The sequence below is a fragment of the Hypanus sabinus genome, chromosome 23, assembly GCF_030144855.1.
Source record: "Hypanus sabinus isolate sHypSab1 chromosome 23, sHypSab1.hap1, whole genome shotgun sequence".
Classification (NCBI taxonomy): Eukaryota; Metazoa; Chordata; class Chondrichthyes; order Myliobatiformes; family Dasyatidae; genus Hypanus; species Hypanus sabinus.
In genome coordinates, this window is record NC_082728.1 from 27,138,866 (window position 1) to 27,151,841 (window position 12,976).

General features: G+C 42.6%; 1 protein-coding gene across 7 annotated transcripts in view; it reads right to left on the reverse strand.

Moving 5' to 3' along the window:
* The window catches only part of ccdc57 (coiled-coil domain containing 57), a 164,619-nt gene that overhangs the window by 55,537 nt on the left and 96,106 nt on the right, over window positions 1-12,976 (reverse strand). For all 7 annotated transcript variants that reach the window (XM_059948591.1, XM_059948590.1, XM_059948587.1 and 4 more), the window contains 3 exons: window positions 10,982-11,210; window positions 4,882-5,064; window positions 4,200-4,300 (listed from right to left, as the gene is read on the reverse strand). In XM_059948591.1, the coding sequence (XP_059804574.1) occupies window positions 4,200-4,300; window positions 4,882-5,064; window positions 10,982-11,210 (513 nt within the window). The remainder of the gene's footprint in view (window positions 1-4,199; window positions 4,301-4,881; window positions 5,065-10,981; window positions 11,211-12,976) is intronic.

Here is a 12,976-nt window from a genome sequence, read left to right on the forward strand (position 1 = left end):
TTGCTTTCCCCTTGGTTATGTGAAATCTTTAACGATGCATTTGCTAAGAAGAGATTACCTCAGTCTTTTTATGAAGCTACTATCTCTCTAATTCTTAAAAAAGATAAAGATCCTACTTTATGTACATCTTATCGCCCTATATCATTATTAAATGTAGATTCTAAGATTCTTACAAAAATTTTAGCCACTAGATTAGAAAAGGTACTACCACAGATTATTTCAGAAGATCAAACTGGTTTCATTAAGAATCGGTATTCTTTTTTTAATGTTAGAAAATTGATTAATATAATTCATACTTCATCACCCACAGTCCCAGAATGTGTTATCTCATTAGATGCTGAAAAAGCCTTTGATAGAGTTGAATGGACATATTTATTTAATGCACTGAGAAATTTTTAATTTTAGTCCTAATTTTATATCATGGATTAAACTAATATACTATAAACCTGTTGCTTCTGTTCTTACAAATAATTATAGATTCTCCTTTTTTCAATTATCTCGTGGTACGAGACAAGGTTGTCCTTTAAGTCCTTTATTATTTAATATTGCGTTAGAACCTTTAGCCATTGCTATTCGTGAATCTCCTAATATTTTTGGTATTACCCGTAATGAGAAATCATATAAATTATCACTTTATGCTGATGATTTGCTGTTATATATTTCTGATCTTGATAGATCTATTCCCACTATTTTATCCTTGTTGGCTCAATTTGGTAGTTTTTCTGGTTATAAATTAAACTTAGATAAGAGTGAATTATTCCCTTTAAACGCGCAAACTTTATTGAATTACAGGATTCCATTTAAAGTTGTTACTGATAATTTTACCTATTTAGGTATAAAAATTACCAAGAAATATAAAGATTTATTTAGACTGAATTTTTTACCTATGCTTCTTCAAATACAACATCTTACTACAAGATGGTCTCCCTTATTCTTATCATTAGTTGGTCGGATTAATGCTATTAAAATGATGATTTTACCGAAATTTTTATATTTATTTCAAGCCTTACCAATTTTTATTCCTAAATCTTTTTTTGACAACATTGATTCAAAAATTTCCTCATTTGTGTGGCAAAATAAAAACCCCAGGTTAAGTAAAAGGCAATTACAAAAATCTAAAAAAGATGGTGGTTTAGCTTTGCCTAACTTTAGATTTTATTATTGGGCGAATAATATTCGTAACCTAACGTATTGGAAATTAGATTTGGACTCATTATTGTGTCCGCAGTGGGTAAATTTGGAATGCAATGAAGTAAAGGGATATTCTTTATTATCTGTTCTTGGTTCTTCTCTTCCTGCTGATTTAGTTAAATTCAATAAACAGATATCTAATCCTGTTATTAAACACACATTACGAATTTGGTTTCAATTTCGGAAATTTTTTACTCTGAAAAACTTTGTGCTTGATAGCCCTATTTTATTTAATTTTTTCTTTAAACCTTCCTTGACAGATCAAGCCTTTAGCATATGGAAAAGGAAGGTATAAAATGTTTTCGTGACCTTTTTTTTGAAGGTACTTTGATGTCTTTTGACCAACTTTCCAATAAATTTAAATTACCTAAATCTAATTTCTTCAGATATTTACAAATCAGAAATTTTTTACATAAAGTTTTACCATCTTTTCCCAACTCAACTTCAACGGATTTCTCAGATTTGATTTTTACCTTAAATCCTTGTCAGAAGGGATTAGTTGCTTTTATTTACAACATGATTATGAAGATACAACCAGAGATGTCTGATAGAATTAAACAACAATGGGAAAAAGAACTTCGATACAATATACCAACAGATAAATGGGAAAAAATTTTACAAATGGTTAATTCTTCTTCTATATGTGCTAAACATGCTTTAATACAATTTAAAATTGTACATAGAGCTTATATGTCTAAAGATAAACTTGCTCGATTTTATTCTCATATTAACCCTCAATGTGATAGATGTCATTCAGAAGTGGCTTCACTGACCCATATGTTTTGGTCATGTCCCACTTTACATAACTATTGGAAGGACATATTCGTTACCATTTCCTCAATTTGGAACATCGATTTACAACCTAACTTTATTACTGCAATCTTTGGTATACCAAATGAGGATGGTAATCAGTTTTCTCCTTCAATCAGACGAATGATTGCTTTTGTAACATTAATGGCCAGAAGGTCTATATTACAAAATTGGAAAGAAGTAAACCCTCCTACCACGTCTCAGTGGCTTTTTCAAACTATTTCTTATCTGAGTTTGGAAAAAATTAGAAGCACTATTTTTGACTCGTCAATTAAATTTGAAGAAACTTGGGGACCGTTCATCCGACATTTTCATATGAATTAATTTGGCCTTTCCCAGATCTCCTCTCTGTTTATTCTTGTTCAGGTATGGAGTCCCGGAGTTCTTTGACACTATCATATACTTATAAACTGTTATTATTGCCCATGTTAGTTTTAGTTTAGTGTTTGTTTCATATATATATTTTCTTTCACACATCTCTAATTTTTTTTTCTTTTTCTTTTGATGATTAGTTTTGTATTTTTCATATATAATTATATAGACTTGATTAATGTACTTTTTTGTTGTTGATGTTTAATAGGATATCATTATCCTATTATTAATGTAATCTTAAGTCTATTGTATTCATAACCTATTCATTATTATGTTATGTTTTTTTATATTTATATGAAACTCAATAAAAAGATTGAAAAAGAAAAGATAAATATTTTAATTGCCTATTATTTTACATATATTCATATTTTTTCATTGTTCAGTGAAATAGTCCTTTTATTTTTCAGGTTGACAGCTGGCTGATGTTATTTTTGGTTTGCTGCTGGCGGACAAATTAAGTTCGGCGTTTTTCATAAATACAAGAAGGACTCAAATAGACATTGAGTATTTTACTTAAAAGTAACCTTCAACCCAACGTCTTTTTTTCAGAGTTCAAAATGTTTTTGTTGCATGCATAAATGTAATTTCGTTTTATCTGCAGGAGTTCATCGATTTCATAAATGCAACACATTATAGTTTGCTTATACATAGCATAAAGGCAAAAAAAAAATGTTTTATGCAGTGTTATTTCATTTTAAATGTCAAACGGGTTTTGTGGCTCCCAGTGTTTTCTTTTCTGTGGGAAACGGGTCCAAATGGCTCTTTCAGTGCTAAAGGTTGCCAACCCCTGCTTTAGGGTGTTCTGCATAAGGACTCCCAAGTCCCTCTGCATCTCATATTCCTGGATTTTCTCTCCATTTAGAAAATGGTCCGCACATTTATTTCTACTACCAAAGTGCATGACTATGCATTTTCCAACATTGTATTTCATTTGCCACTCTCTTGCCCATTCCCCTAATCTGTCTAAGTCCTTCTGCAGCCTACCTGTTTCCTCAACACTACCTGCCCCTCCACCAATCTTCATATCATCTGCAAACTTGGCAATATAGCCATCTATTCTATCAACAAAATCATTGAAACACAGCATAAAAAGAAGCGCTCCCAACACCAACTCCTGTGGAACACCAGGTGCATAAAAGCTATCAAATGCTAAAGGCCTTGATAGAGTGGATATGGAGAAGTTACTTCCTATGGTGGGAGAGTCTAAGTCTAAGAGGACACAGCCTCAGAATAGAGGGGTGTCATTTTAGAATGGGGATGAGGAGGAATTTCTTTATGCAGAGAGTGGGGAATCCATGGAATTCGTTGCCACAGGCAGCTGTGGAGGAGAAGTCTTTATGTATATTTAAGGCAGAGGTAGATAGATTCTTGAATTTTTAGTGCATGAAGGTATACGAGGGGAAGGCAGGATGTTGGGGCTGTGAGGGAAAATACATTAGTCAGCATTAAATGGCTGAGCAAACTCACAGGACTAAACAGCCTAATTCTGCTGCTTTATCTTACGGCGTTATGGAATTGTTTTTATGCTCTAAAAATAGCCTATGATAGGTTGTACTTGAACTCCTTTATAGTTTTGGTCACCGGTCTTGAATGTAGTAGATCTAGCCCTCAGCAGACTATGAATATCTTGGCTCATCCATGGCTTTTGGTTTGGGTACAGTATGTCTGGTATGTTTTTGAAAGCACACACTAATCCACACAGGTCTTGATGAAGTCAGTGACAACTGTGGTGTATTTTTTCAGATTCAAAGATGATTCCCTGAAATCATGACTTAATGAGAACTCTGGACATCTAAGAACACGGCAAATTTTCCAAAAATCTTCACCTGCTGTGTGAGCTGTGTTACCAGAGAATCTAAATGCACAATCCTGGCTTCATACTTCTTGGCAGTTGCAGCTGTTGAGATCTTTTCAGCACGGAGACCAGCTACAATAAGGAAAGGAAGTGAAGGATGAAAGGAACATTGCAATTTTGGAAGAAATAGTATGTTTTGTCTGATTAAGACATTAATTTTAGTTTTCAAAACAAGAATAAATCACATCTTATAAGAATGTATTTGTTCTAAATATATGAAGGACAAAGAACGGGAATAAAAATAATATGGGTAATAATGCTGAAAACTGTTTCCTGCAATTGATTAACAGCATCATAGTCCATTGTGGTGTGCATCTTCTCAGTAGTTTACTTTAAAAATGTACTAATAAACAATAAGGAAATCTGAAAATGCATACATATATCGTCAGAACAGAGGGTCTTTGTCATTTTTGAAATCTGGAGAACTGATGCATCTATGATCTAATGGTTAAGTAATTTAACTTTGGACATTAATGAGAATATGGGCACTGTTTGCACATGACTCTGAATATTTGATTCCACTAACTTCAATGGAATGAAAGGTGCCAAGATGATGATTGATATTTTTGCATGTTTTTCTAGTTGAACTCAGATGAAATTTTATCCCCAATTTTCCAAAAGGACCCATTTCCCCTTTATTACAACATTCTCACCTATAGTCTCATTCAAGGTCCGTGTGTGATTCTGGAGATAGGCATTATCGGCAGTCACTGAAAAGCCTGAAGGCTGAATCTTGATCTTGGTTGAATCTTTTGACATGTCCTCCAGCTGTTCTTCCAACTTCCTGCACTTCTGTTTGAGTTCATGAACTTCATCTTCCAAAGATCTAGTATATTCTGGAATAAAACACTCATTTCAGTGCAGACATTTTTTTCAGGCTTATAGTTTTCATATTCTGTGTTTTTGCCCATTCTTTATTGTTTATCACCCATTATTGTTTATTCTTTATCGCCCATCCTCAGGGAGAGGGGGATTTGGGGGTCAATGCCCCTGTTGCATTGTTAGTTTTCTGTGCAGGGAGAGGGGGATTTGGAGACCAATGTTCTTCTTGTGCTTTGTGTGGGGAGGGGGTTTTGGTGGTGGTGGGGTTAATAATCATGTTGCCGTTTTTTTTTGTGCAGGAGGTGGGTTTGCTGTTTCTTTCTGAACTGCCCTCCATTGTTTTTCTTCATTTTGTGGCTATCTGGAGAAGAATAATCTCAGAGTTTTATACTACACACATACTTTGATAATAAGTGAACCTTTGGACCTTTGAAGTACATAGTAGTTTCTCTTTCAAAAGAACATTGCATCACTTTGTGGAAATTTGTGGAACCACAAAAAAAATAAAAAAATTAAAAAATAGTAATATTCAGAAAATCAGGAGGCAGCTGGGAAGAGAAGCAGAGCTAACATTTTAGGTCACTGATTTTTTTCCAGAGTACTGATGATGCTTGATCTGAGTACTTCTACCAGTTTGGGTTTTCATTTTGCATATATATTGTCTTTAAGCAAAATAAAGACCCTCAGATCCAGATGTGGTTCTCAGCCTGTTGTAAAAGCCCTACATTCAATACCCGATCTTTGCAGAAGAAGAATAATTCAATGAATTTCCCATATTAGAACAAGCCAAATATGATGTCAGTTGGCTAATGTTTCATTCCTTGCTCTAAGGAGCTCCAAGAAACATATAGGACTGCCAGTCTGGTTAAGGCCATTTAACTAAAATCAGGCTAAGAATCAAAATGTGTACTTAACATTCGGTTGTATTGTAGCGGTGTGCTACACGCAGCGCTGAAATAATGACACCGAGTCGGTAAACTGCAGTTAAAAAAGATTTTATTCGAACTTCGCACCCTCGCTTTAAAGCCTCCCTGATCCCGCCTTCCCCGAGCGCAGATGCTGTAGGGGGCACGTATTCACAGTCCTGTCCCGCGCGTGGATTCTGTAGGGGGCACGTATTCTCAGTCCCGCACGGGCTTTTCCCTTTGTTGGTGAAGCAGACCTGGCGCCCTTTTGGGACTGGCCTTTGTGCCGGCGCGCTGGCTATTTGTGAGTCGGTTCGAGTGCGCTGGGAAGTGGGTCACCATATAACCCACCCCCCCAGAACCGGCGATACACCCCCCAATGTCCACAGTCGGGGCCAGACCCTGTTTGGGAGGTCAGCCTCTGCGCTGCGGTGCTGGAAACTCGACCGGTTGCGCCGTCCACATGGGCCAGTTTGAGTTGGTCCACCGTGAAAACCTCCTATCTCCCCCCAACATCCAGCACGAACGTGGACCCATTGCTCCTGATCACCGTAAACGGCCCCGCATAGGGCCGTTGCAGCGGTGGTCGATGCCTGCCCCTTCGTACAAACACAAACTTACAGTTCTGCTGGTCTTTGGGTATGCAGGTCGGGTTCTGCCCATGCTGTGAAGTGGGTATGGGGGCCAGGTCACCGAGCCTCTCACGTAGTCTGCCCAGGACTGCTGCGGGTTCTTCCTCATGTCCCCTTGGGGCTGGTATGAACTCCCCAGGGACGACCAGGGGTGCCGATGAAGCGTGCAGATCGTCTTTAAGCGCCATGCGGATGCCGAGTAGGATCCAGGGAAGCTCGTCCACCCAGTTAGCTCCTCTCAGGCGGGCCATGAGAGCCGACTTTAGGTGATGGTGGAAATGCTCCACCAGGCCTTTCGACTGTGGGTGGTAGGCAGTTGTGTAGTGCAGCTGTGTCCCAAAAGGCTGGCCATAGCTGACCACAGGCTGGAGGCGAACTGGGCGCCTCTGTCAGAGGTAATGTGGGCTGGTACACCAAAGCGGGACACCCAGGTGGCGATCAGTGCCCGGGCACAAGATTCAGAGGTGGTGTCGGTGAGCGGGATCACCTCTGGCGATCTGGTGAACCGGTCCATGATAGTGAGGAGGTGCCGCGCTCCGCGTGACACTGGCAGGGGGCCCACGATATCCACATGAATGTGGTCGAAACACTGGTTGGTGTGCTGCTGCACCTTGGCCGTCTGGCAGTGTATGCTCGTTTTGGCCCATTCACTGACTTGCTTGCGGAGTCCGTGCCAAACGAACCTGCTGGAGACCATCTGGACAATTTTCCTGATGGAAGGGTGCGCTAAGTTATGAGTGGAGCCGAAAACACGTCGCCGCCAGGGTGCCGGGACGGGGTTGGCCGGTGCTGACGTCACAGAGTAGGGTCCTCTCACCTGGGCCTACGGGGAGGTCCTGGAGCTGCAAATCAGAGACTGAGGTTCTGTAACTAGGAATCTCCTCGTCTGCCTGCTGCGCCTCTGCCAGCGCCTCAAAGTCTACCCCTTGGGAAAGGGTATGAATGTAAGGGCGAGAGAGCCTGTCCGCCACGACATCGTCCTTACCCGAGACGTGCCGGACAACCGTTGTGTATTCAGAGATGTAAGACAGATGGCGCTGCTGGCGGGACGATCAGGGTAACGGTAAGCGGCTTGTGGTCCGTGAACGCGGTGAAGGGCCTACCTTCTAAGAAGTACCTAAAATGCAGGATTGCCAGGTATTGCGCCAACAGTTCCTGGTCGAAAGCACTGTATTTGAGCTCGGGTGGTTGCAGGTGTTTGCTGAAAAATGCCAGGGGTTGCCAGCGACCCTCGATGAGTTGCTCCAGTACCCCACCAACTGCCGTGTTAGATGCGTCCACTGTGAGGGCGGTAGGGACGTCCATTCTGGGGTGCACTAGCATCACGGCACTTGCCAAGGCTTCTTTCGTTTTAATGAAAGCGGCGGCGGACTCCTCGTCCCAGGTAATGTCCTTGCTCGGACCCGACATCAGGGCGAACAGGGGGCGCATGATTCGGGCAGCTGAAGGGAGGAAGAGGTGGTAGAAATTTACCCTACCCACGAATTCCTGAAGGCCTTTGATTGTGGTGGGTCGGGGAAAATGGCGGACTGCGTCTACCTTAGCGGGCAGAGGGGTTGCCCCGTCTTTAGTAATCCTGTGGCCCAGGAAGTTGATGGTGTTGAGCCCGAACTGGCATTTGGCTGGGTTGATTGTTAGACCGTACTCACTCAGTCGGGCGTAGAGTTGACGGAGGTGGGACACATGCTCCTGACGACTGCTGCTGGCTATGAGGATATCGTCCAAATAGATGATAGGTCGCGTCCCACTGCGTCCATTAACTGCTGGAATGTCTGTGCGGCATTCTTCAGGCTGAACGGCATGCGGAGGAACTCGAAAAGGCCGAATGGGGTGATGAGTGCCATTTTGGGGACGTCGTCCGGATGCATCGGGATTTGATGGTATCCCTGGACGAGGTCCACCTTGGAGAAGATCCGTGCGCCGTGCAGGTTTGCTGCAAAGTCCTGAATGTGCAGCACAGGGTAGCGGTCCGGTGTTGTAGCCTCGTTCAGCCTGCGGTAGTCGCCACATGGTCTCCAGCCCCCTGTTGCTTTGGGCACCATGGGAGGCCCATGGGCTGTCGGACCGCCGTATGATCCCCAAATTCTTCCATCCTCTTGAACTCCTCCTTCGCCAGTTGGAGCTTGTCCGGGGGAAGCCTTCAAGCACGGGCGTGGAGGAGTGGTCCCTGGGTCAGGATGTGGTGCTGTATGGCATGTCGGGGCATGGCTGCCGTGAACTGCGGTGCCAAAACCGATGGGAAATCCGCCAGGATTCTGGTGAAGTCATTGTTGGACAGCATGATGGAGTCGAGATGTGGGGCTGGCAACTGGGCTGCACCCAGGGAGCACGTCTGAAAGATCTTGGCGTGGACCAGTCTCTGCCTCGGCAGGTCGACCAGCAGGCTATGAGACCGCAAAAAATCCGCACCCAGAAGCTGTTGGGCTGGGGCGGCCAGTGTGAAGTCCCACATGAACCGGCTGGAGCCGTACTGTAGCTGCACCGTACGGGTGCCGTAGGTCCTTACTGTGCTGCCGTTCACGGCCCTCAGGGTGGGACCCGGTGCCCTGTAGCGGGTGTCGTAACTCGTCGGAGGTAAGACGCTGATCTCGGCACCGGTGTCGACGAAAAAACGGCGTCCCGACCTCTTGTCCCACACATACAGGAGGCTATCCCGATGGCTAGCCGCCGTAGCCATCAGCGGTGGCTGGCCCTGGTGTTTCCTGGGAACTTGCAGGGCGGGCAACAGCGGCGGGCTTCTGTGCCCCACCGTTGGTGGTAGAAGCACCATTGTTCGTTGGTCTCCTCACTCCTGCCTCTGGGGTTAGTGGGCTCTGTGGCCGGGCCTGGTCTGGTCTGGTTTGCTGCTGGGAGCGTGGCCGGGTGATCTGTGCAACGGATGCCCCACTCTCCTTCTTGGCATTCCACAGCAAGTCCGCCCGGGCTGCCACCTTCCGGGGGTTGCTGAAATCCACGTCGGACAACAGCAGGCGTATGTCCTCGGGCAGCTGCTCCAGGAATGAGGCAGGGCTTGTGTCCTCCAGCCAGAGACAACATCTCATTCATTAAAGCCGATGGAGGTCTGTCTCCCAAACCATCGAGGTGCAGTAAGCGGGCAGCTCGCTCGCTCCGTGAGAGTCCGAAAGTCCTTATGAGCAGGGCTTTGAAGTCCATGTATTTGCCGTCCACTGGGGGCGACTGTATGAACTCCTCAACCTGGGCCGCTGTGTCCTGGTCAAGGGAGCTCACCACGTAGTAGTAACGTGTGTCCTCCGAGTTTATCTGCCGAACGTGGAATTGGGCTTCTGCTTGCTGGAACCATAGGTGAGGTCGCAGCGTCCAGAAGCTTGGCAGTTTCAACGAAACCGCATGAACAGATGCGGTGTCGGTCATCTTCGGCCCAAATATCACTTGGGCCGTCGGAGTCACCAATTGTAGCGGTGTGCTACACGCAGCGCTGAAATAATGACACGGAGTCGGTAAACTGCAGTTAAAAAAGATTTTATTCAAACTTTGCAGCCTCACTTTAAAGCCTCCCTGATCCCACCCTCCCCGGGCGCGGATGCTGTAGGGGGCACATATTCACAGTCCTGTCCCGCGTGCGGATGCTGTAGGGGGGCACGTATTCACAGTCCTGCGCAGGCTTTTCCGTTTGTTGGTGAAGCAGACCTGGTGCCCTTTTGGGACTGGCCTTTGTGCTGGCGCGCTGGCTATTTGTGTTTTTTTAAAATTTTTTTATTAAGTTTTCAGATGATTACAGAAAGAAAAAAAATAATACCCTTCCCCCCTCCTCCTAACATCCCTATAGAAAAAAAAAAGAAAGAAAGAAGAAAAGAAAGAAAGAGTGCCTGGATATAGGAAGATCCCCACATGCTCCACGGAGTTTGTAATAACTTTAGTATATATATTTATTTCTTTCCCCAAATAACCAATTATTTTACTTTCAGAGCACCTATATATTTAATCCTGTCTTTTGTAAATAAGGGCGCCAAATTTTCAAAAATGTTTCGTATTTATCTCTTAAATTATAAGTAATTTTTTCAAGTGGAATACAGCTGGAAATTTCATTCTTCCAACGATCTATACTTAAATATGCATCCGATTTCCAAGTAACTGCAATAGTCTTTTTGGCTACTGCCAGTGCAATTTTTATGAATTCTTTCTGATAATTATTCAATTTGGGTTTCGATTTTATCCCTTCAATTTTGCCTAATAAAATAATATTAGATTATGTGGAAGTTGTGTTCCAATAATTTGTTCCAATAAAACTCTTAAATTTGTCCAAAAGCACTGGCTATTTGTGAGCCGGTTCGAGTGCGCTAGGAAGTGGGTCGCCACAGTATGTTAATTTAATTTAAAGAGCTTTCTTTTCTTTATCAGACTGCATGAAAAAAATGGAAGTAATGCTTAACTACCTAGGGCTGGAAAGTCTTTAGATGATTCTTGGGGGCTCTTGAGTGATCCTGTGTCATCAAATAATTTGCCCATGGATTGATTGGCAGGAATTTGCTCGCTCAGGATTTCCATTTCTTTCCTCATTTGGGTGATAACTGTTCTCAGGTTTATATTCTGCTGTTGGAGGTTCTGTATAATATCTGAAGGGAATTCGGCATCACCCATATCTCCTTTCAAAGGTTTTGCAGGCTGAGAGGATGAAATCAAAATATAATGATTACACATTTAGATAAATATACTAACTCCTTGACTAACGCACATTCGATTACAAGTTTTCGCTACAATCCCAAAGCAACTTTGGTGTCTTCAATTCACTAAACTACTTTTCACTATCAACCAATGGTGTGCCACTCTTTGTCCACAGGAGTACACTGTAGCAAAATGCACATAATGCATATTGTCCAGCCTTTGCTATTTGTGAAAATTTGCTTATGAAAGGTTTTCTAGGAATGCATTTATTTTGCAAAAATTGAGACACATCTGCAGGCCAAACCCTACTATGTAAATAAATTAATACATCAAATGCATATACAAAGAAACATAGCCTCAAAGCGGTATTAAAGTTACAGTTGTCTATGAATAGCTGCTATATTTTCTGCGTTTCATAAAGAATTCCAGCAAATTCTTAAGTATTCTGTGATATCTTTTTGAGAAGCAGTCCAGCGTAGCTTGCCATAGTTGTGAATGATATAAAATGATACGACAGATAAGCACTTAAGCCCATCTGAAATCTTTTTAAAGTTGGAAAGAAAAGTAGGCAATAACAATGCTAAAAGAGACAGGATAAAAAAAGACTTTATGTAAGAATGACCGAAGAATTAAAAGACACAATAATACAGAAAAAGTGTGATATTATATCATTGAGCAATGCTCATGTCAACTTGATTCCTCCTTGTATACTACATTTCCTCCTTTGAAAGGTCAACCCTGCGCTGTAATTGCTTGATGGCCAGCACGAGACTATGCATGAATAGTTTGGGATATCACTGGCGGCCCAGGTTTTACTGACTGCGGCGCACTCCTGCCTTTGCCACTGAACTACAGTGACATTTTGTACTGACCTTGTCTGCAACTTGAAAAGTAATCTTCCTCACCAAGATGATCTGGCACCAACAGGTGAGGACCCACATGGTGCCAAATCTCGTTAAATGTAATTGAGAAATACAGTACAGATGGACCAGAAAATGGCCCATCTACGTAACCCCTATGGTAAAACTTCTCTTTGTGACAAAGTTACATCTCCAACTTTGCTATGTGTCAAAACTAAACATTTAACAATGATTTTGAATCTATTGACACTCAGAAACATGAAATAATTAAAAATAATAATCTTCATATAAATGAAGTAAAATCACTGCATAGTTAAAATATTATTGGAAGCACTGACAATTAAAATACAAATGATTCTGCAGATGCAAAAAATCTTGAGCAACATACACCAAGTGCTGGAGGAACTCAGCTGGCTAGGCAGCATCTTTGGAAGGGAATAAACAATCGATGTTTTGGGCTGAGACTCTTATCAAGACTGGAGAGGAGGCAGGCAGAAGACAGAGTAAGAAGGTGTGGGTGGGAAGGGGTACAAGCCGACAGATCATAGGTAAAACAAGGTGAGAGAGAAGGTGTGGGGGGGAGTGAGAGATGAAATAGGAAGCTGGAAGGTGATTGGTGGAAGAGGTAAAGGAGTGAAGGGGAAGAAATTGAATAGGAAAGCTCAGTGGACAATTAGAAAAAGGGAAGGAGGAGGGGAACCAGAGGAAGGTGATGAGTAGGTCGGGAAAAGAAAAGGGGTGAGAGGGTAACTAGAATGGAGGGGGGGGGAGTAATTACTGGAAGTTAAGAGAAATCGACATTTGTGCCATCAAATTGGAGGCTATCTAGATGGAATATGAAGCGTTACTCCTCTAACCTGAGCTTGGTCTCATCGTGGCAGTATAGAAATGGCAGCATATGTTTTT